Source organism: Myodes glareolus, chromosome X, assembly GCF_982192425.1.
Source record: "Myodes glareolus chromosome X, mMyoGla1.1, whole genome shotgun sequence".
Lineage (NCBI taxonomy): Eukaryota > Metazoa > Chordata > Mammalia > Rodentia > Cricetidae > Myodes > Myodes glareolus.
This window is the reverse complement of record NC_142053.1, coordinates 137,424,156-137,445,739: the sequence shown is the minus strand read 5'-3', so window position 1 is coordinate 137,445,739 and position 21,584 is coordinate 137,424,156. Positions and strand designations below refer to the sequence as shown.

General features: G+C 36.7%; 2 protein-coding genes across 19 annotated transcripts in view; one reads left to right on the top strand and one right to left on the bottom strand.

Annotated features, from left to right (window-relative positions):
- Cask (calcium/calmodulin dependent serine protein kinase) overlaps positions 1 to 21,584 on the top strand; it is a 350,284-nt gene that overhangs the window by 178,802 nt on the left and 149,898 nt on the right. For all 14 annotated transcript variants that reach the window (XM_048461595.3, XM_085684363.2, XM_048461593.3 and 11 more), the window contains exons 4-5: positions 3,424 to 3,501; positions 8,626 to 8,698. In XM_048461595.3, the coding sequence (XP_048317552.1) occupies positions 3,424 to 3,501; positions 8,626 to 8,698 (151 nt within the window). The remainder of the gene's footprint in view (positions 1 to 3,423; positions 3,502 to 8,625; positions 8,699 to 21,584) is intronic.
- The window catches only part of Gpr82 (G protein-coupled receptor 82), a 44,047-nt gene continuing 40,658 nt past the window's right edge, over positions 18,196 to 21,584 (bottom strand). For all 5 annotated transcript variants that reach the window (XM_048461602.3, XM_048461603.3, XM_048461607.3 and 2 more), the window contains 2 exons: positions 20,618 to 20,689; positions 18,196 to 20,482 (listed from right to left, as the gene is read on the bottom strand). In XM_048461602.3, coding sequence (XP_048317559.2) covers positions 19,465 to 20,448 — 984 coding nt within the window. In that variant the 5' untranslated portion in view covers positions 20,449 to 20,482; positions 20,618 to 20,689 and the 3' untranslated portion in view covers positions 18,196 to 19,464. The remainder of the gene's footprint in view (positions 20,483 to 20,617; positions 20,690 to 21,584) is intronic.

Here is a 21,584-nt window from a genome sequence, read left to right as displayed (position 1 = left end):
TGCTTTGAGACTGGTATAGAAACTGACTGGAAATGTGTACAAATTGCTGTAACAATTTGGCATGACTCTGAAATCATAATGTATGATGCCATGCTTTCAGCTCAAAATCATCCTTAGACCACAGTGGCAGAACTGGGAGTGGCATAGTCTCATCCTTTTCAATATACACGCAATCATACCTTGTGACCTATTTTGTTTGATACATTCACTTTGGATCATTTTATTAATATATGAATAATTCTTGATTCATATAGACAGAAAGAAGGAGCAGTTAAAGTCATTTTCATAATTCCACTACTTTTCATGATTTATAGTAAATTTCCCCTAGTTTCTCTCCAGTACAGAAGACCTCCACATCCTTTTCCAAACAGAATTTCTTCTCCCTTTCATTTCACTCTCATAGGAGACAACTAGGTAAATGTAAAACATGCCCTTTGAAGATTCGTGAACTGCTGAATAAGTACCCCAAGAAGGGAAACCAAAGAGAAAAGCAGTAAAAGAAGCTTTCTTACTATTTTGGAAGTATTATACTTTCAAATAATGTATCAAAGGAAACAAATCATCAGTTTTGTCTAAAACATTCAAGGTTATTATTATATCAGGATTGTATACTACGAATATGTATAGATTAAATTTATGGTGAATAAAATTTGCGTAAATAACAATATTTTTAGTTTTTACTTCAGTATCTCATGAAGCTTAAAATTAGCACATTGCTTTTACTTAATATCAGTTAATGTTATAAATAATCAGATGTCTTTCCAAACAATCCTTCCTAAAATATGTTTAGATATTTAAAAGTTACGCCTGTGATTTTGTTCAGTGCTTCTGATTATGAATCTCTGAATAAAAAACAATATAATGTTCAAAAGACCTCATTTATTATTAACTAAAATACCAGAGCTAGGGACGCAGCTCAGTATTGGAGTGCTTGACTAGCTTGTGTGAGGCTTTGCGTTCTATCCTCAACACTACAGTAAAGAAGAAAGGGAGGGAGGGAGGGAAAAGCGAGAGCTAGCTATATAGAAATACAATACCTGTAGAAGAAACTAATAATCACTATTTGGGATCAATATTTAAAAAGCTTAAAACTGTAACTTAATGATATGAAAAGAAGTAAGAGATACATCATTCAGAGATAAAAATATTAGAAAATATTAAATTCTGGAAGCTAGTATATAAATTCCATCTTAACTAAAACATAAAGCTATGTTACAGTTTCAAAAAATTGTTTTAATCTTTAACTGGGAGGAAAAGTTCATAAGATAAAAATGCCTATGTGTGTATGTGCATGTGTGAAGATTGCCATTGGAGGTAGTAGTATTTTAGATAAGACCAGAAAGAAACAGATTGATCAGTGCTGGTAGCCAGAGCCCTGGTCAGTAACTCCTAGTTGTTTTTCAGAATCATTCCCTTCTTAGACCTTTCATCACTTTGCCACCTCCTCACCATCATCTCCTTTTCCCCTCTCCTGCCCCAGATCCATCTGAAAAGTCTTCCTTTAGAACTCAGGACAGATCAGTTTTTTATTACTATATCATGCCATCCATTTGGCTTTCTCCTTTACCTAACTTCTTGAATGGCACTTACCCTTGAATTTCAATGAAAAGGGAAAGTGCCTAAATAAAAGAAATTCTTCATTATGAGATTTCATTTTTTTTGTTCTCGTAGATCAACTAACCAACTTAAACTGCAGCCATTTTTCACCCCACAGTGAAAAGAAATAAAATGCTCAGCTTTTCTGGTAATCAAGGAAATGTGAATTAAAGGAAGCATAAAGAGCTGGTTTCTTCCTCTCTGGAAAAGATGAGAACGAGTAGTCATTGTGGCACAGGAAAGGGTATTCAGATTCTCCAGTACCTGTGTGAATTGTTAAAATGTGCCTGGCAATATGGATACCAAAGCATTGTCGTAAATACCTTGACCTAGCAACTCCCACCTAGGAATTCTCTCCTAGCACATGATCAGAGTTGTTCTCGGGCCTTAAGTACATGGGGGAATGAAAAAAAAACACAATTTTTTGTAATAAACTTTTTGAAGAATCTGACTTGACATTTAAGTATGGCATGTAAACGCCTTATATAAATATGGTAATGTTTCATTTACATAAAACACCACTGAGATCCAAATGACATAATCAACTGTTCATTGAAGTTCTTTGTGCTCGGTCATCTGCCAAGTATTGGATTGAAGTGTGTTGAAAGTATACACTGGTTTTTAGGACTTTATACTCTTTTTGGGGTGTGTAGGGTGTGATGGTATACACTTGTTCTTTGCATACCCAATAGGTGTAGCTGTAGTCATTGGGGAAAGCAGTGGACACAACCAGACTGATTTGAGTCCTGTCCCCATCACTCTATTCAATAACTAGATTTACTTGAGAACCAAAATACCATCTTTAAGTATGAAAGGAGATCTGATAGACTGCTTCCCATGAAATCTCATAATACTACTGTGTGGGTGCCTTGACTTTCCGTTCCAGGAATTTCTGTTTCTCAATATTTTACCTGCAATAATTGTATTAAAAATTGACCTAAAGAATTTTAAAATACTTTAGAAGAATTATGAAATTATTAGCTGTTAATATTTGAGTAATTTTAATATAAGTAATCTTGCATGAGTTTCATATATGTATCTGTATGTGTGTGCTTAGGTTGCATAAAGCCTAAAAGTTATGATGTAGACTGTAGTTTGTTAGCAACTAAAAGCTGGCAATCACTAAGGGAGATTTCTTTGTAGAAGGGAATAGAATGGAAATTTGAAAGAAGGTATGTTTTAAATACAAGAGCATATACCAGGAAGAGGAAATGGCATATTAAGAAAGTATTAAGATCTGCCTATGTACAATTTGATTTCCTTAAAAATGTCATTGGGCAGATTAGATCAAAGTATTCTTAATTCAGGGGTGAGAAATTGAGAATTACTTTAATCTTAGGGCAAGGTAGTAACAGGATATTACCATCACATCAGTGTGTTAGAATGTGTCTGTACTAATTGATTTGGTTAATGGAAGGTATAATAAATTTGTATTGGCTTAATTTTTCCTTTCACAGAATGTAACTTAAATTTCCCATTTATTGATGATAACTATTACAAAATATTGTTTAAAAAACCTTTGTATTCTTAAAACACTACATTACTTGACATAGGGTATTTGGTAATTTAATTCAAAAATTATACCCACCACCTCTAGAGTTGCTCTTTTCTGAGACTTATTACTATAATACTTCTGTTGTTTGATATTTCTGTTAGCTTCATCTCCCTAAAAGTTCCTTTTTCTGTGTGCTTTTCATGTAAAGGATGGAAGATTTAAATAATTCACAATCATCAGTAGTCAGTCAACACCCAACAGCGATATGTTCACTTAGAACGTTGTCTTGGAAATTTCTCTTTTATAATTTTCTTTTTCACATTTCTCTGCAGTATGGATGGAGCAGATCTGTGTTTTGAAATCGTAAAGCGAGCTGATGCTGGTTTTGTGTACAGTGAAGCTGTAGCCAGGTATGTAATCTGCATATACTCCCCAGAAGTAAAGTGGAAGTACTTTTCCACTTTCAATCCAATCCAATTTCAGAATTGATCATGAAATTATAAGAAGTAACCAGCTCTCCTGTCTGCAAGCACATTGCTGGGGCCTCTGCAGGTAACCTTAGCTGCTTCAATATGTATGGCAGAAGCTCACAGTACCTGGAAATATGCAATGAATGACAAAGCCTATATCTACCAGCATGGTTTTGCTTTTGCACACAAATGTTTCTATTTTACCCATTCCTGGTGTCTTTCTACAAAGATTAGTTTGGTAGCCCAGGAACCACGTAGAATTAAGCTTGAAGGTTTGGCAAATTGTACTTCATTAGCTCTTCATTTTGCTTTTCAGTGATTTTCAGATTATTATGTGGCCAGTTAATATAAGGAAAGCACAGAAGAACAAGAGGAGCAAAATTCTGCTGAATCTGTTGCTTCAGGTCTCTCAGCCAAAGCAATGACTGTTATATTAAGTGGAGCAGTAGTCATAAAAACCTAATGACTCAAAAGAGAAGTAAATATGAAAAATGATAATAACCATGCATGCACTGCACCACTAGCTTATAGATTTAAAGCAATGCAGCTTTCTGCTTTGGTTGCGTTCAGTCTCAGCATATTATGCATTGGCAGGTTACTGATTTGATACATGATCTAGAGCATCCCTCCTCAGTCACTGGCCACACTATGGTGAAAGGTTAATATTCACAAACCTACAAGGATTTAGTAAACTGTTTTATCATTTGAAAAACAGTTACATCGAGTGATTATAACGTTCCTATCACTTGTTTTTTAACTATAGCATCCTAGAAGGACATAGTTAGAAACAGCTGTATAACTACCTTAATACAGCTTGTAGCCCTGTGTGGATTGGCTACGGAACAAGAGGCCCCAGTGTAGAGGATGAAGTGAATGTGAACAAGAATATACTCAGTGTGACATAGTTGCTGCTTTTGTGCTCCTGGAACTGGGAAAAAGAAGCAAAAGAAGACTTACTATGTTAGCTATACTATTTGCTTGTATCACTGACATATAATAGAATGAAAACTAAATATCCTCCTGTGTGCCATGATCTCTAACGCATGTTCCAGGTGTTTTCAAGTCCCTCTCTTCTATTTGTGAGCTTATGTCACAATTTTTAAATTGTCATCGTTGGTTGTGCTTCCAAAGTAAAAAGTGTAACTCCAGTGTTATCTTGATTTTTCTTGTGACATTGTTGTGAAATACCTTATTAAAGTAAATGGAACTATCAAGAGTTTTGTACACACACACACACACACACACACACAAACACACACACACATTTCTTAAAGAATTCAAGGAAATTTTTATAATTTTTTATCACTAAGCATTGACCTGGACCTAGGACTTCTTGCATGCTGGTCAAGTGCTCTACCCCATACCCTCTAGTGGCCTTTGTACAGTTATTAAAAACAACATAAAGTAAGAAAAATCAAAATTTTAGAATTTTCATTCTTTGAACTCCCTCAGTAAAGGGAGGTGATTTTTTTTTTCCTTTTTGAAGTATAGTAACACTGGAGCACCCAGCATACATGGTGGCCACTACTTTTCCTCTCATTTCTAGTTTTTGGTAACTCTTTTTGGTTTTCCTTTAACTTCAATCCTGGCTTTACGGTTGGTCTGTGTCTTGATATAGACATGTAGAGGTGATGTCATGCAATTAAATGACTTCTGGGCTCTCTTAATCTTCAGACTTATAGAAAAAGTAGATGTTTGTATATATGTCAAGATAAAAGCTTAATGATTTTTTTAACCCACTTATATTTGCTGTTAAATGGTGGTTTTATGAAAGGATCTCTTCAGAATGGAACAGAAAAGAACAGCAGTGGGACCAGTAAGTGACATTGCTCAGAAATGTTTGGACACAACTTATTAAAGTCTCTTCTTCCCTAACAATGAAAAGGGAAGCAGGGAGACTCAGGTGGCATCATTAGCTGTGTTCCCTCATATGCCAGATCAATAACAGGGTGTAGAAAGTCATCTCATGGTGTGTAGTGTTTGCAAAGTGACTTTTGACTTTCCTTTCTTCTCTCTAGTTCTGTGATTCACTATGAGGAAATTCAGCTGTATGGGTATTCTAGTGAGTACCTGCAAGACTTAAAGACTCAAATAATCAAATGGCTAAAGCTGTTTTTCTGTAACTGGCTGAATTTCAAGAAGAGTAGCAAGATATGGCACAAAGCACACATCTGTGTAGTGCTTATTTAGTACAGGACAACACAGCCCAGTTAGTGACAGCCTCTGTCCTTTCGGTGCTAATGAGTTGTAGAATAGGCTAGCATCGGGCTACCGACTCCAACTCTTAAAATCACAGTGATTTCTTCCCTAGTGCCAAGCTTTGCTAACTGATTTGAAGGATGAAGACAATCAAAACCCCTCTGAAGCAGGGAGAGACCTGAACTATCAAGGGTTCCCCACACCACTTCTTCCCACGTTAGCTAACAATGCATCTCTGGTCTAGAATAAATTCTCTTCCTAGGGCTAGTGGATTCCACACGCTTCAGAGAGCATTTCATTATGAAACATCTTTGTTTTATACCTGAGAATGTTAATTGGCTTATATTACCTTGTCTGTGAAGCTGTTCACACCTCAAATATTCCTGGTTCAATTTACCATAGATAATCTTTAGCTAGGAACATATCAGAGATCAGATCTCTTCTGCCCGGCAGATATTTAGACTTTTAAACCCAATGTTGATCACAGGAGTAAGCTGAATCATCTCTTTTTACCCACCATCTAAATATCTCCTTCTAGATCAGTGGTTCTCAACCTACATAATGCTGCAACCCATTGATACAACTCCTCATGTTGTGGTGACCCCCCCAACCATAAAATTAATTTCATTGCTACTTCATAACTGTAATTTTGCAGCTGTTATGAATCATAGTGTAAATATTTTGTGAAGATAGAGGTTTACCAAAGGGGTCATAACCCACAGATTGAGAACCATTGTTTTAAAGGAAGTAAATGAGCTGTTGAACAGTTCTTTTTGTATAGAATTATCATTTTTTTCTCATTCTTCAGGAATGTATTTCTGAGGTTTCCTGAAAATATGGACTGTGGTAATGCAAGAAATAAAGCTTTTTTTGGTTGAAACTTGAGTCAGCAACTCTCTGCCATGTGCAGCCTTAGAGGACGGTGACTAAGAAGTTTAAGGTTATTAGTTTAGATATGCAATCATTTGTAGAGGAAAAAATCCTCCTCTCCCCTTATATGACTTAGAGATTCTGCTATATATACTTATCTAAATCAAATAATAAGTTATCCTCTTTTCTAGCAGCTGGGCATTAAATCCAGAACTTTGTACATGTTAAGCAAACCCTCTGCCACTGAGCTTCATCTAGCCAAATAATGAAGTGTGGTGATAGTCACATTTTAAAATGCTTATTCGTTGAGTTTTCTTAGGCTTTTAAAGCTAGAAGATAAGAATTTTATTTAGGCTGAAAATAATTTAGGTGGCTATTTTAGTATTATGTATCTAAAATAATCTGCTCTCATGAGTACATGTCCACTCTGCCTAATTTAAATCCTCCATTTTGACATCTGGATTGGCATTTAAGACTGACTAAATAATAACTATAATAATAGTGACTTTACTGCAGGTTTCAAGCCACTTTGACATTTGCTGTTAGGCACAGCTTCTCCAAGGTCTGCTTTGAATGAGTAAAAGTCCCCAGTGGTAAGTTAAGTCCCCCTGACTTAAACCAAACTTAATTGTAGGCTACATTGGCCCGGACAAAGCCATTTATGACTCTTCTCACTGGAGCATCGCAGTAAGAACTTCTTAGGACCCAGGTATTGAGAGATACAGGAAAAAAGGCTGGTTTACTTTTAAGTTTGGGTTGTTTTCTCCTCTACTCTTATTTTTTAAGGGGAAACTTGTAATCTATTAAAATACATAAAATAACCTGTATGTTTAGTAGAGGGATATGTCTATGAGCATGATAGACCGTAGTGTATCAAAGGAAATTTGATAGAAATCTTTCAGTTATAAAGCAGAAAAACTTTTTGTTTTAATGTTACACACACCTGTAAGGTCTTTTGTGAATGCTCTAATTTAAATTGTTTAGTTTTATTTTAGTGTCATAGATATACTACCGGAAATCACAATCAAGTTTAATAAACACTATACAATAAAGTGTTGAAATAGAGTACTTCTGTACAGTGCCCGCTTGAGACGAAAGGGAGGGAATCTCTGTGTTGCCTTAGTTTGACTTCCCCATTCCGTACTTTATGATGGTATAAAACGGATGTGTAGTCAGTAGAAACTACACTTCAGGTTTCCTGGTTTAGTGATATGCAGTGTGATATAGCTAATGTTAGTGTTTTGAGCATACTTAAGGCAAACTAAGCTTAGATTCTAATGTTTGGTAATAAGTTAGGGGTGCATTTTCAACTTACCATATTTTCAGCTTCAGAGATCTCATCCAGATATAAACCCATAACTACAGGAACTTGTCATACTCTGTTACTAGTTGACCATGTTAAAACTTTTTTAAAAAACATTACTTCCTCCTCTGTTCTTTACCTGTACCCAGTGGAAGCCTCTGCAGACCCCAGCTGTTTAGAAATAGCTTTGCTTTGTTCAAGAGTACCCTCAACTTAAGCCTGATTATGTTACAAAGAGAAATCCCATAGAGAGCTTCTGTAGCGTCTCCTTATGGCTAAATAGACACAAGGCCGAGAGCTGCTTTGAGTGGCTGACTGAAGGCCATGACTCCTTTAGTTGGAATCATTCTGATAGCTCCGAGCAGTTTCCTTCATAGCAATCCAGTTGGGCTAAATAGAGTTAACCAAGATATTGGAGGGTTTTTTTTTTATATTTTAGGCTTGCCTCTTTAGTGTGTTTATTGCTGTTTATTGATTATGTGGCATTCTTTTGACTTAGCTCAGAAGAACATTCTGTTTCTTGAAGGACATAGTTTGTCAACTTTTTTATTAAGTCTCACTGTCTTATTCAGTCAAATGAAAGATGTTTGTGACTAGCTGATATAAAGATGGGGATTATAAAGTAGAGACATTATGTATGAACTTTTACACTGCAAGTTTTTACAGTTTTGGATTTCTCTTGTTTTTTCCAGCCATTACATGAGACAGATACTGGAAGCTCTGCGCTACTGTCATGATAATAATATAATTCACAGGGATGTGAAGGTAAGACAGTAAGTAAGGGAAATAAAACCATTTTCAGAAAATTAACCATATGCTTAAATTTATCATTTATTTTTCTATAACTTTTCTGCAACCATATTTCTGTCTTTCAAGTAAAGCTGGAGTATTGTAAACTGAAAGAAAAATAATAGGAGACGAAAATAGTGCCAAAGTAGCAGATACCCCAAACCAACAACTAGTTATTAGATTAGAGCCAAGGGAGAAAGTTGCCTTGGAATCTGAATCATCTTCATGGTCTTTGCCAACTTCACCACCATTACTTTGCGGCATCATTGTTATTTGTGGGGTAGTAAAATCAATTTCAAAAAAGAAAGGAATGCTGAAATAAGCCAATTCATTACCTTCTGACTTCTTAGAAGCACACCTATCAGCACAAAATAATCAAAAACAGTACCTAAGGCTAGAAGAGACTTAGGGTAGGTTATGAATCATAGCAAAGAAGATAGAACTAGTGAGACTTCCTCTCACTAGAAGTCTGTATTAACATGATAAAATATTAAAATAGAATCGAAACTCTAGTAGTATAAACTAGCCTGAGTATCTTGATGAACAGGGGGACTGGGTCAACTGTCACTGTGGATGTCATCTTATTATAACATTTCATGTTAAAGTGGCGCATGGCTGTAAGCTGTATAAAAAGGACAACTACTATATATCTTGATAGGACCCAAGTAGCTACCATATATCCTAAAAATAAAACATAGTTTACTTCAGTAACTGTTTGCATATGTGGGGACTCTGTAGTCCAGCCCTGTGGTAGTTTGCATGACATTTTTCAAATGCCATGCTGTAAAGCTTTGACCCTACAGTGTTCACAGCACTCTAATTGCCATCCAGTATGTACCTTGTTCTTTGAGCACCAAGTTACTGGAGTACAAGGAGTCCAAGATAAGTAAAACATCCTTGAATTACAATGATATCAAAATAGGCAGTATTGTTCTGGTTAGGTCTTTGTTTGAAATGCGTTGTAAAGTCTAAATAGAGGGTTACCTCTAGCCAGAATGTTTCTATGACCTTCGAAAAATTTCCCATTAATCATAATGCTGATGTTACAAGTATCTTTCTTTCTCTGTTCATCTAATTGCAGAAGAAATTGGCAATAGTAAGAGTTCTCATTTGGCTTAATATTAAAAATCATAGTAGCCTTTTCTTGTTGTTATTTCTGACTTATGATATTTCTGATGTTGACTTCATGGAGTTTGCTCAGTATGGTGCCTCAGGAGCAAAAGTTTCTTATAATTGCAGGTCCCTCATGTCCTATTTGAGGAAGATCATGCTTCTTTATCCTCAGATATCTTAAATGCCAGCAGTAAAACAGAAGGCTGGTACCCTTGGAATACTACAGCCAAGGATAGTCTTTGAGCCAGGACTGAGAAGAGCTCTGCAGCTTAGGGACTTGAGCCCAGGGAGCAAGGGAATGATCAAGGAAGTGCTGAACATTGCTATTGCCACTGCTCTTTCCTCTCTACCTCCTGCTGCTGCTCAGGCTCACCCCTTCCCTTCTGCTTGGTGCTATCATGCAGCTAGTTTTGAAACACAGCAGGAAGTCACGGTTCTAGATAGAATGCACTTTGTACTCTTAGAATATCAGTGAGATTGTTATTCTCTCTTCCTGTTCCATCTTTGTATTGAATTAATGAGAGTCTCAGTCCCTGTCATCAGTGTCACAAAACACAGAATCAGGCCATAAAGGAGCTCAGTGGGCTTTCTCACTCATCCCCAGTACCTTCTAACACTTTTAACTACTAGAGAGTCTCTGAGATCTCTCTAGCCCTAGGCTATGCTTTCACACTTAGCTGTGTTGTCCCTGGCCTATCTAACCTTCAGCATGCACAGGTGATTCCTTCCTTCTAGGCATATTTTTAAAGGCCTTACTCTTTGGTGTATTTTAAATGGTTACGGAAATTAGATAGAAGTTAGTAGTGAAAATTCTTGTTGCTAAAAGTTGAGTGCCCTCGTGAGCAAGTCCAAAACCATCTAATTAAATGTAAGAACAGCAAATGAAAACCACTGTAAAATATACAAAATAACCATTAGTGCAAATTAGTTGTGCAATATCTTATTATTCATTCTTTTCAACTGTGGCGATCTGATATCGCTACTGTCATTATGAAAACTTGACACTAAACAGCCCAATAGATACATAATACTTTTTTTTAGTCTCCGATTATGCAAAGAGTAAAAATTGTAGAAAATTGTCTTAGTATTCTATTGCTGTGATAAAATACTATGGCCAAGGCAACTCTTAAAAAATGAAGCATTTAATTAGGAGCTTGCTTACAGTCTCAGAGGGTCAATCCATGATCATTATAGCAGGAAGTAGACAGGCATGGTGCTGGAGCAATAGCTAAGAGCTTTAGATCCTGGTGCATAGGCAGCAGGCAGAGAGAGAAAAACGGCCTGGCATGGGCTTTTAAATCCTCAAAGCCCACCCCCAATGACACACCTCCTCAAACAAGGCCACACTACTTAATCCTTCTCAAATCGTTCACCAACTGGGGACCAAGCATTCAAACATGTGAACCTATTGGGGGCAGGGTGGGTTCTAATTCAAATCACTACAAAAGTAAACAGGAAAAATTGTCAGTAGAGTGTTGCAGTATGTGGTTCTTTTACATTTAATGAATACAAAAAGTGAATATATACAGACTAAAATTTTTCTCGTTATATATACATATAAGACAAATATTTTACTCTCTAAAATACATACAAGAAAAAATAGTCTGAAAACTTAAAATTTGTAAAACACCGTATTAGTTATATAACAACATTGTGTGTGAAACTGTTTGCTCAACAATTTTATTTTTATGTGAATTCTGTCCTTGACAGAATAAATATTTGTAAACATTATATTGCAAGTTATGATTATGTATAATACTTAAAATCAGATTTTGATGGACCATGGTATTTGATATAATGGGAAGCAAACCAAACAAAACATGAAAGTAGTTATATTTGACTTCATTTCCTAGTTTAGCATCTGTTTACATATTCCATAAATATCTGATTCACATGAAGTGCAAGCCCTGAAAGTATGATGGTGTCAGAGAAAAGACTAAGGAACACATCTTATTACATAATGCTGGAGTCCGACCACATGTCAACACTAAGTAACTTTGAACAACAACTGACATCATTTGCTCCCTGTACAGTTTGGTTAGAGATAGACTCTAACTGCTCACCTCTGTCACCCAGACTTGGCCAAGGCCATGGGGCCAGCGCACAGAGGCTTCAGTCAGTCTTCTGACATCTCAGCTCAGGTAGCTAAAACTAGAGAGCTGACTAGGTCTTCTTCCTTCTCTCATAGTCAACACTTCCCACACTCTTTTCATGTGGCCCCGTCTCCAGAAGGACAGTGGCTCGCTTCTTCAAAGGAATGGAAGTTGCCAGGCCTGTAGATGCCTAGATCCCAGTTTTGGCTCTGTGTTGCACCTTCAGCGTTTGATTGATCATATCAATTATAAAAGGTCATGGAATTAGTATGAGTTCCAGGGAAAGAAATATAATTGTCTTTTGTGGGGTCTGTTTTGTTTGTTTCTCTTGGTTGCTTTGGTTTGGTTTTGTTAGGTTTTGGGTTTTAGAGACAAGGCCTAATGATTGCTCTAACTGGTCTTGAACTTGCTGTGTAGTTGAGGTTGACCTCCTGACTACTACCCCAAGTGCTGAAATTACAGAAATGTAATCCCATCATGTCTAGTTAGCCACATCTTTTTATTTTTTGAAGTATACAAGGGTAAAAGAAGTTTGGGGTGTGATCTTTATAGACAGGCAAACCAATTTTTAGAGAGGGTGGCAAGTATCATTAAGAGACAGCATCAGAGGGTTTCCTGAAGGCAATCTTGAATGATAGAGTAGTTGTATGAGGACAAGGGAATATTTCACAGAGAAGGAACAGTGTGTGCAAAGGCTTGAAAGTAGTTTTATACTGGGTTATATTAAATTAGTTTCTTTTTCTGAGGAACATGCCATGTAATTTTTAGGAAGCACTTAAAAACCTACTAAAGTAGGAAATAGAGAAGTAATTCTCAGACTGCAAATTAAGAAATCACTAGGCAAAAAGCCCCATATTTCAGTTGTCAGGGAGACTCAGCAGAGGACTTGCAGTGTGTTGGCCTTTATACTCAGGTACCATTATGTTGATGGTGCCTGAAATATGGGCATTTTGTATGATTGAATGGAATAGTCAGTTTACTTCATTGACATTGTTGAATTGGGTATATTTTCTTAAGATATTCATTCAAGGGATACTTTTCGAGCACCTACTGTCCTAGGACCTGGAGCTACACCAGTGTACAAGACAGTCTCAGCCCTCGTGGGGCTGACATTATAATACAGGGAGATAGATAGCAAGTCATTGTGCTGAAAGAAGTAAACTGGCAGTTCAGAAACTGAGAGGCACTCAGGAGACAGAGGCAGGCAGATCTCTGTGAGTTTGAAGCCAGCCAGATCTATAGAGTGAGTTCCAGGACAGCCAGGGCTATGCAGAGAAACCCTGTCTCAGAGAGAGAGAGAGAGAGAGAGAGAGAGAGAGAGAGAGAGAGAGAGAGAGAGAGAGAGAGAGAGAGAGAGAAGAAGAAGAAGAAGAAGAAGAAGAGAAGAGAAGAGAAGAGAAGAGAAGAGAAGAGAAGAGAAGAGAAGAGAAGAGAAGAGAAGAGAAGAGAAGAGAAGAGAAGAAGGAAGGGAGGGGATAAGCGGAAGAGGGGATGCAGAAGAAGGAGCTACAGGATTAAATAGAGTTGTCAAAGCAGACACACTGAGATGACATGGCACCCAAGCAGAGACTTGAAGAAACTAGAGGAAGTATGCTGAGCCGATACCTAAGAGTAAAGGCATGAACACAAGTGTCCTGCTTGGACAAGCAGCATAGAAGTCACTAAGACCCAGGCAGAGTGATCAAAAATCAGAATAGAGACTGGAGATGATTGTGCTCGGCTTAGAGCAGAGTAGGAGCATTGCAGGTGGCCAAAAAGAAAAGAAAAACAGAAAGAGCACTTAGTTGCAGCTGTGCTTTGAAGGCTGTGTCAAGAGAATTTCCTAATACTTTAGTAACTTAACTAAACTTAGTGAGATTCAAGTGCTTGTTCTAGTGAGTGACCCTGCTTGCTTGTCATTGTAAAGCCTTCATGCCTGTTAGATCTCAGGACATCCATATAGCCAGAAATCCTTCAGCTGTGCCCTCACATGCAATACCAATATATTTCACACAAGTAATGGTTTAAATTTTAGCTTGGTTTATTATGTTATTATTTTTACCACTAAAGCAGCCTATCGAGGATTTTTTTTTGCATCCAAGTCAGTGATTTGTCTCTGTGTGTGTGGGGGGGGGGGGTGTATATTTTGATTTCTACAGTTAAAATGTTTTGTTTGTTTACATCCTTTTTAGTTAATGAAGAAAATAAAGACCACGGCAATTCTTTACTTACATGAGAGAACTTTAGACTCTCTCTCTCTCCCTCCGTCTCTCCTTTCTTCCCTCCCTCCCTCCGTCCCTCCCTTTCCTCCTCTCCCTCCCCCTTTTCTTTCTCCTTCCTCATCCCTGCCTTACCTGATTATCTAAAAGCGGTAGATTTTATATTGATTAATCATACTTTTTCCTATACTTAGTGAGTGTTTCCTTTGGAAATCATAATTAAGTTGAAAAGAGGTATTTTGGTTAGATTTGAGCATTTAGTACCACATAACCATAGTGGAAGCTGCTTGCTTTGGAGAAGCAGTTTCTCAAGAAGTTGTATTTTTATTTTTTTTTTAATTTAAGAAGCCATGTCATGATAATGAAGGATATCCCAGCAGTCATGCATAAGATTGGGAATTTCACACTTAGTGTGGGAAGCGGTCTAGGATATTGTAGTATGCTTAAGAAGTACCCTGGCCTTTGTTCATTAAAGACCAGTAACATCTCCAGCCCTCCAGACTACGGCAACCAGAAATGTCTCCTGAGGTATAAAACAGCCCCTGTTAAGACCCACTGTTGTAGTATTATATTGTTTGTGGTTTGCCTCCTTGTGGGCACTGAGGCTTACATATTCTGTTTTTTCTTTTGTTTTGTTTTGTTTTTGTTTTTTTCTCTTGCCATCTTCTTCTCTTTAATTCTTTATCTTGTGAAAGGTCAGGCAAATTTCCATTGTGATTCAGTGATATTGCCCCCTTTAGTCTTCTTACCCCTAAATTCAAAATACTTCGGAGGGAAATCAGACCATTGTCAAGGTCAGTGCAGTTCCTGGCTACTTGGTTGACTCTGGGAGAGCTGGCCCACTTCTCTCAGCTCCCCTGAATCCCAAAGCATTGCCTGGTTTGCAGAGACATGGTATTCCTCAGCCCTCTGTATCTCTCACGCTGGTACATCTTCAGGAATTGAAGTCGAAGAAAAGCAGGTGTTGAGCATGCAGACTGTTTACCACGCACAACCACTCTCCATTCTGAGCAGGGCCTGGCCCAGGAGGTTTGGGAGCTCGGTTTTTAGTTCTCAAAACTGCTAGCCTCAGTTGCACATACACTCAGCCTATGGCCTCCTGCCTCAGTGTTTCTGCCTGCGCTTCCTCGGTGGTTTCCTTTGCAGCCTGTGTCAGCACGTCTGACTGCTCTTTGGTCCCCTTCTGCTCTCAGTTCTCCTTTCACCTGCTGAGTGCCTGACTTTATTAGAAATGTGCATTCTTCACATTTACAATAACCAGGGCTTGCTGTAGCAGTGCTGACTTCTTGAAATATCCCTTCCTCTTGTGCTCACTCGCTAACATTTCCTTTACACCAGCTACCACAACTCCAAAAGCCCCTGTGTTGTATTCTCTTTTAAAGAATTGATTCTTATTCAAACCAGTTTACTTTTTTAATTGAATATAGATTTTTTTCATACAATATATTCTGATTACAGTTTCCCCCTCCCAATTCCTCCCAGTTTCTCTCTACCCCCCCTCCCATAAGATCCACTCCCTTTCTGTCTTTATTTTAAGAAGCATACTGATAATTAGTACTTGAGCATTACTCTTCTTTATTTTCTTTTTTATTGATTTTTATTGAGCTCTACATTTTTCTCTGCTCTCCTCCCTGCCTTTCCTCTCCCCTTCAACCCTCCCACAAGGTCCCCATGATGAGCATCACTCTTATAAGGTCCTTGGGCATCTTGTACACATTTCACTGGATTATAAGCTCTTAATCATTGGGATTTTAAAAAAGTCCCACAGGTCTTTAAAGGATGAATATTTCTTTTGCTTATTAGAAGTAGCTTCTTCCATTACTCCTTACCTGAGCCCAGGGAGTCATGTGTCATATAGCCAATCAGGTTTTAACACTAATTATAAAACTTTTCTATCTGCAGTAACTTTTTGAAATGGTATCAGTGGGGTAGGGGCTATCACATGGCAATCCCAACTTTAGGCTACATGACCGAAATGCTCAGCAAATTATCAATGTTCCCTTTGTGGTTTACCTGCAGGCTTTCCTTTCACCCACTTATCCAGCATAGCTCCCATCCTGACAGACTGCAAGATCAGGAAGACCTCACCAAATCAGAACCATGTTCCATCTTCCTCTCCTACCCAAAAAGGGCTGACTTGCTTCAGATTAAATAGTGTATAATGAATTCTGTTTGTCCAGATTTAATGCTTTGAATTGCTAGTTTATAATTTCACAGTTGCCTTAAGGAGACTGTGTATGAGGAGGGAAGGAGAGGAAAATCGTGCCTGCTTTCTATAGTTAAAATATTGCTTAAGATTTCTAAAATACAAATGTTAAAATTAGGGTAGATTTAGAAAGTGATACTTTATATAAAATATTTTTCTATGATATTAAATAACCAATTCTTCAATTTCTAAGAAAAATTCAGTACAATAGTTACCTGTTTAGGAAATCATGTAAAGACTAACGTGTTGAGAATAAACGCAACATTTAATTTATTACAGCTTCCATTTCTATCAAAATGAGCAATTTGATAAGAAATCATGTACCTTTTATCATATCAGTTTTAAATATAAGTAATTCTGCTTTGGTAATATCATTTATCTGTAACATAGTGCATAGAGCTGTAAAGCGACTTTTTTTAAAAAACAAGGTCTCACTATGTAGCCTTAGATGGCCTGAAACTCACAGAGATCTGCCTGTTTCTGCCTCCCAAGTGCTGGGATTAAAGCACCACTATGCTTGGCCTGTAAAGTGATTTTTCAAATTATTTTATGCGTTTGGGTGTTTTGCCTGCATGTATGTCTGTGTACCATGTAAATTTGGTGTTCTTGGAGGGCATTGGATTTCCTGGGACCAGAGTTACAGTCGTGAGCCACAATATGTGTGCTGGGAATCAAACTCGGGTCCTCTGGAAGAGTAGCCAGTACTCTTAACAGATGAGTCATTTCTCCAGCCCTGGGAAGTGATTTTTTAAATAATGACTTTTTAAAGTTTTATATATGTTTTAAACTCTTACTGCAGTGAGTTATTAATGTGATATAGTTTCCATAAAAATTATGATCATTTCAGTTGCTCTTAGTCTAATGAGTTTGGAGTTTAAAACTCATGTAAGGTTGTACCTGTGGAGACATCTGAGCATCTCAGGCAGTCTCCCAGTCAATTTTGAGTTACTCTGTGATTTGCATATCTACTACATTAGATACCTCAGTTTTCAAACTGCACACAAGAAAGTCACCAGGAATTTCCAATTCTTCTTTGTCTCTGCAAGTTACTGAACCAAAAATTCAATCAGTACTATTAAAGAATGGGTACACAGGCTGGGGAGATAAGTCAGTTGGTGAAGTGCTTGCCACACAAGCACAAGACCTTGAGTTCAGTCCCCAGAACCCAAATAAAAAGATAGGTTTAGTGACACATAATCCCAGTGTTGGGGAGACAGGCACATCCCTGGCACTTGCTGACCAGTGAGCCTCATGTAATCTGCAAGCCCCAGGTCCCAGTGAGAGACCCTCTCTCAAAATTAACATGGGTGACTACTTCTGAGGAATAAGACCTGAATTTAACAGTTGCCACACCCAAGCACATGCCCCAACACACACACACACACACACACACACACACACACACACACACACACACACAAACACATACACATACACAGAATAGATATACACTGTTAATACCTGATGCCAGAATGTGTTAGAACTTTGGATATTTTCATTTCTCAGTTAAAGAATGAAATAAAAATAACAAGAATTTACTGGGTATGTTTCTGTATTGGGTTTTGATAAAAATTACACAAAATGTCTGGTAATTTGAGCACATAGCTCTTAGAAAATCTGTTCTACACTTCTAGTTCAGGAACAAAACCAGCCTTGAAATTAAAGATTTGTAGTATCACATGAACTTAATGTAAACTTGTTTTAACACCGAAGTGATTCCCATATGGGTGAGAGGAAAATGAGTCTTTAAGCAGTGTCTAACAGGGATAAGATTTTACTCAACTCTTTTCTTTGGTTTTTTTTTGTGAGAAAAGAATGGAAGTAGAAAAAGAAGATATATTATAGCTCCAGTGGAGCTTATGATAATTTGGGGAACACAGTTTTTATTTTTGCTTTTTAATCATAATGTATATAATACAGAATATAATTACTATTTTTCTTACTGGCAAGATTACATGGAAGAAATGATCGCTAAGAAATAATTACTTCTTAAATATACTTATATACTGGAGGGATTGAGATGACCTCTTAACTATGCGTCAGGATTTTCTCATCAGTAGTACATTAACATGTTTATTGTCATAATTATTAAAATTCTACTCATGAAGCATATACACAGAGGACTTAACACACAGCAAGTACTGGCTACTAGCTCACAATAGTAACAATATCTGATTTAATAATAATGATATGAATCAGATCATATTTTCTGTTCCACAATTTAAAAAATTAACATGTAAAGAGGGTAAGTCATTTGCCGAAGATTGTCCAGCTAAATAAGAGATGGGGCCAGTACTGAACCCAGATAATTTAAATCCACAGGCTAATCTTTTATATGACAAGATTACACTTCTTTACCATTCATTCATTTAGTTTACAAAAATTAAAGAACATAACTATATGGCAGGTACTGTCATTAATAATAACATTATATTGGAAATATATTAAAATAGCATGAAGATTGGCATATAATTATATATTATATTGCTTTTTATTTTGACAAGGTATAATTCAGATGTTTAAGCATATTTGTAAATGAAATCTGTTTATTAAATATTAGAATCATTGAATGTTGGCTTTCACAGTAAAACAAGCCAGGTAATACTAAATTGACTTTACAATGCACTATTCATGCAGTTAGATAGGATGTAAATGAAGATATTTCTTACTGGTTGACTTTTCCAGTCCTTCCGTTTCTAATTCTTTTTTTAAAGTTGTCAACAAGATAAAATTTAACCATAGATGGGTTAATGTGTTAGGTTAGAAAGGAAGCAAACCCATAAGCCTTTTGCTTTTTTATCCTTCAAGTCATAAAATATTGTGTATTGGACAGAAGATCCGCAGTTGACTGAAAACAGGAAAAAGTTTGTTTGATTTCATATACAGTAGAATTTTTTTGATGTACTCAACTTGCTTCTGAAAGTCTCTGCCATCTCAACTTTCAGTATAAGTAGAACTCTAAGTCCAATTTTATGCCTATATTTGTTCATAAAACTAAAAAAATTCCTTGGTGCCCATTGTCAACCAAGCTGTTACGTGTTCATCATTTAATTTAAAGTCACTAATAGAGTCACATGAATGCTTTTCTATTTTGTGGTGGTTTCCATGCAAAAGTCAACCATATGTGATGAATTAAGATTTTGGAAGGAGGTTATATAGTGTCTTCTTGAATGTTTTATCTAATAAAAGAAATATAATGGGATCTGTACTACTTCTGGCTGATGCAAGACAAGTGAGGATATTTTTTGCTTCTATTAAATAATTCAGCTGCTGACAGTCTCCTCTCTTGTGCAGAACATAAAAAATGGGTTTAAAAATACTATATGGAAGAAAGCAAACAACTAAGAGGACCTGAATGATCAAAAGATGTTTTTTCACAGATCTGTAGGTCAAATCTCTCTCTGTAATGGAGGTACAGGTCCTTACTCTTCTCAGATGGTTGACAAAAGAATAATATGATGTCACTACTACTAAAAATGAGAATCCAATAAATGTGGTTCCAATGAGACCCGCAGTCTGAGAGATGCTGGCTCCCAATTCCGTCTGCCGATTGTAGCACTGTCCTTCTCCTTCTTCTGTAGCCTCTACAACTGAGTAGTATAGGATAATGGGAATAATTATGACCAGCACAACTCTCCATATGTAAGTACACATTTTTCTGGCAAAGTTGGGCTGGCGAAATCTTTTTAATAAGTGACCATAGAACATTCTCTCGTAGCATGAGGTGGCCTCTTGCAAGGATTCCTTTTTCATTAAGGTAGCATAACGGCTTATGGCAATCCAGCTTAAAATTAAGAGGCTGACAAACATGCTTACATGCATAGATAGGGTTCCCAAAAAATTGACCAGTCTGCATTGTACAGATTGATATTTCCAATAGAAACCCTTCAAGAAATAGGTACCCATAAAAGGCATGGAAGTGCACACAAGTAAGTTTGCAGTCACAAGGTTTGCCAGGTAGACATGTGTTGATGTTTTCTTACCTATTTTTGTTAAAAATACCCATTGAGCAAGTGAGTTTCCAAAGAGACCAACAACACACAAAAACATGTAAGTGATGGGTAAAACTGTGGTAGAAACCATGGAGGGCTGGATGCATGTCGAGTTGTTACTCATTTATACCAGATTTTCTTGAATTTTGTCACAGGAGCTAGAACAGAATTACATATACTTAATATTAAAACTATATATGGTATTTAAGTTAAGTCTTTGTTTTTAAGCTTTTGGGTAAAAACAGCAGAATGTATTGGATGGAGCTGGAAAATGCAGATGGTTGGTATCTTACCTTTTCTAGTTGTCACAGTGGACCAGTTGAAATAAAAGTAACAGTATTTAAAGTGATGGGTAATGCCTTCGTCTAAAAAATCAAAATTTGATACAAATAGTTAAAAAATGCCTGAGATTTATCATTTCTATGTTAGAGGAATTTAGTCCTTAGATTATAAAGCAATATGTAAATCATGATAGGTTTTGCCTAGAAATCGAAATGCACATATAAATTAATACATGCTGATCAGAGGGCAGTGCTAGAAATGTAATCACATTAGCAGACATGTGAAACTCATCACTTTATATGATAACTTAAAATTAATAAATAGTTTTTATGTTATAGCTCGTATTTTTCAAAGTAAGTAAAAGCTAGTTTTTAATTACAACATTGATTATATGTAGTTTCCGAGTATATTTTTGGCTAGATTAAAAGACTTTTCTATAATACCATTAGAAGGGTCTTTTTCATAATCCAGAAGTAAACCCAAAATTCCAAATGAACAAAACTCAGACAAGGTCCTGAATTAAACAGGAAGAAAATATTAAGACCAAGGTCTCCAGAACCCATGATCATTATGAAGTCATCAGTAGTCTCTCATGCCAAATAGTGCTAAACTCTTATATTTAAGTAAATTAAATTTTGTGTCAAAACTATACTTGCTATGCTTGGTAGCTAGATACCCTAATGTATCCTCCTCTGTAATCTAGTATCTGTGTTTTTTTAGAATTTGTTTGTTTATTTAGAGGACATAGTGTTTTTAATCCAATGTAAATGCAACTGTGGTTTTTACTTTTAAAAAAACTTTTATTTTATATGCTTGGGTGTTTTACGTGCATGTATGTCCAGGCACTGGGTGTATGTAATGCCTGCAGAGGCCCGAAAAGAATGTTGGCTCCCCTGGGACTGGAGTTATAGGTAGATATGGTTGTGAGCTACTGTGGCTATTGAGACTCACTCAAATTTGGGTTCTCTGGAAGAGCAA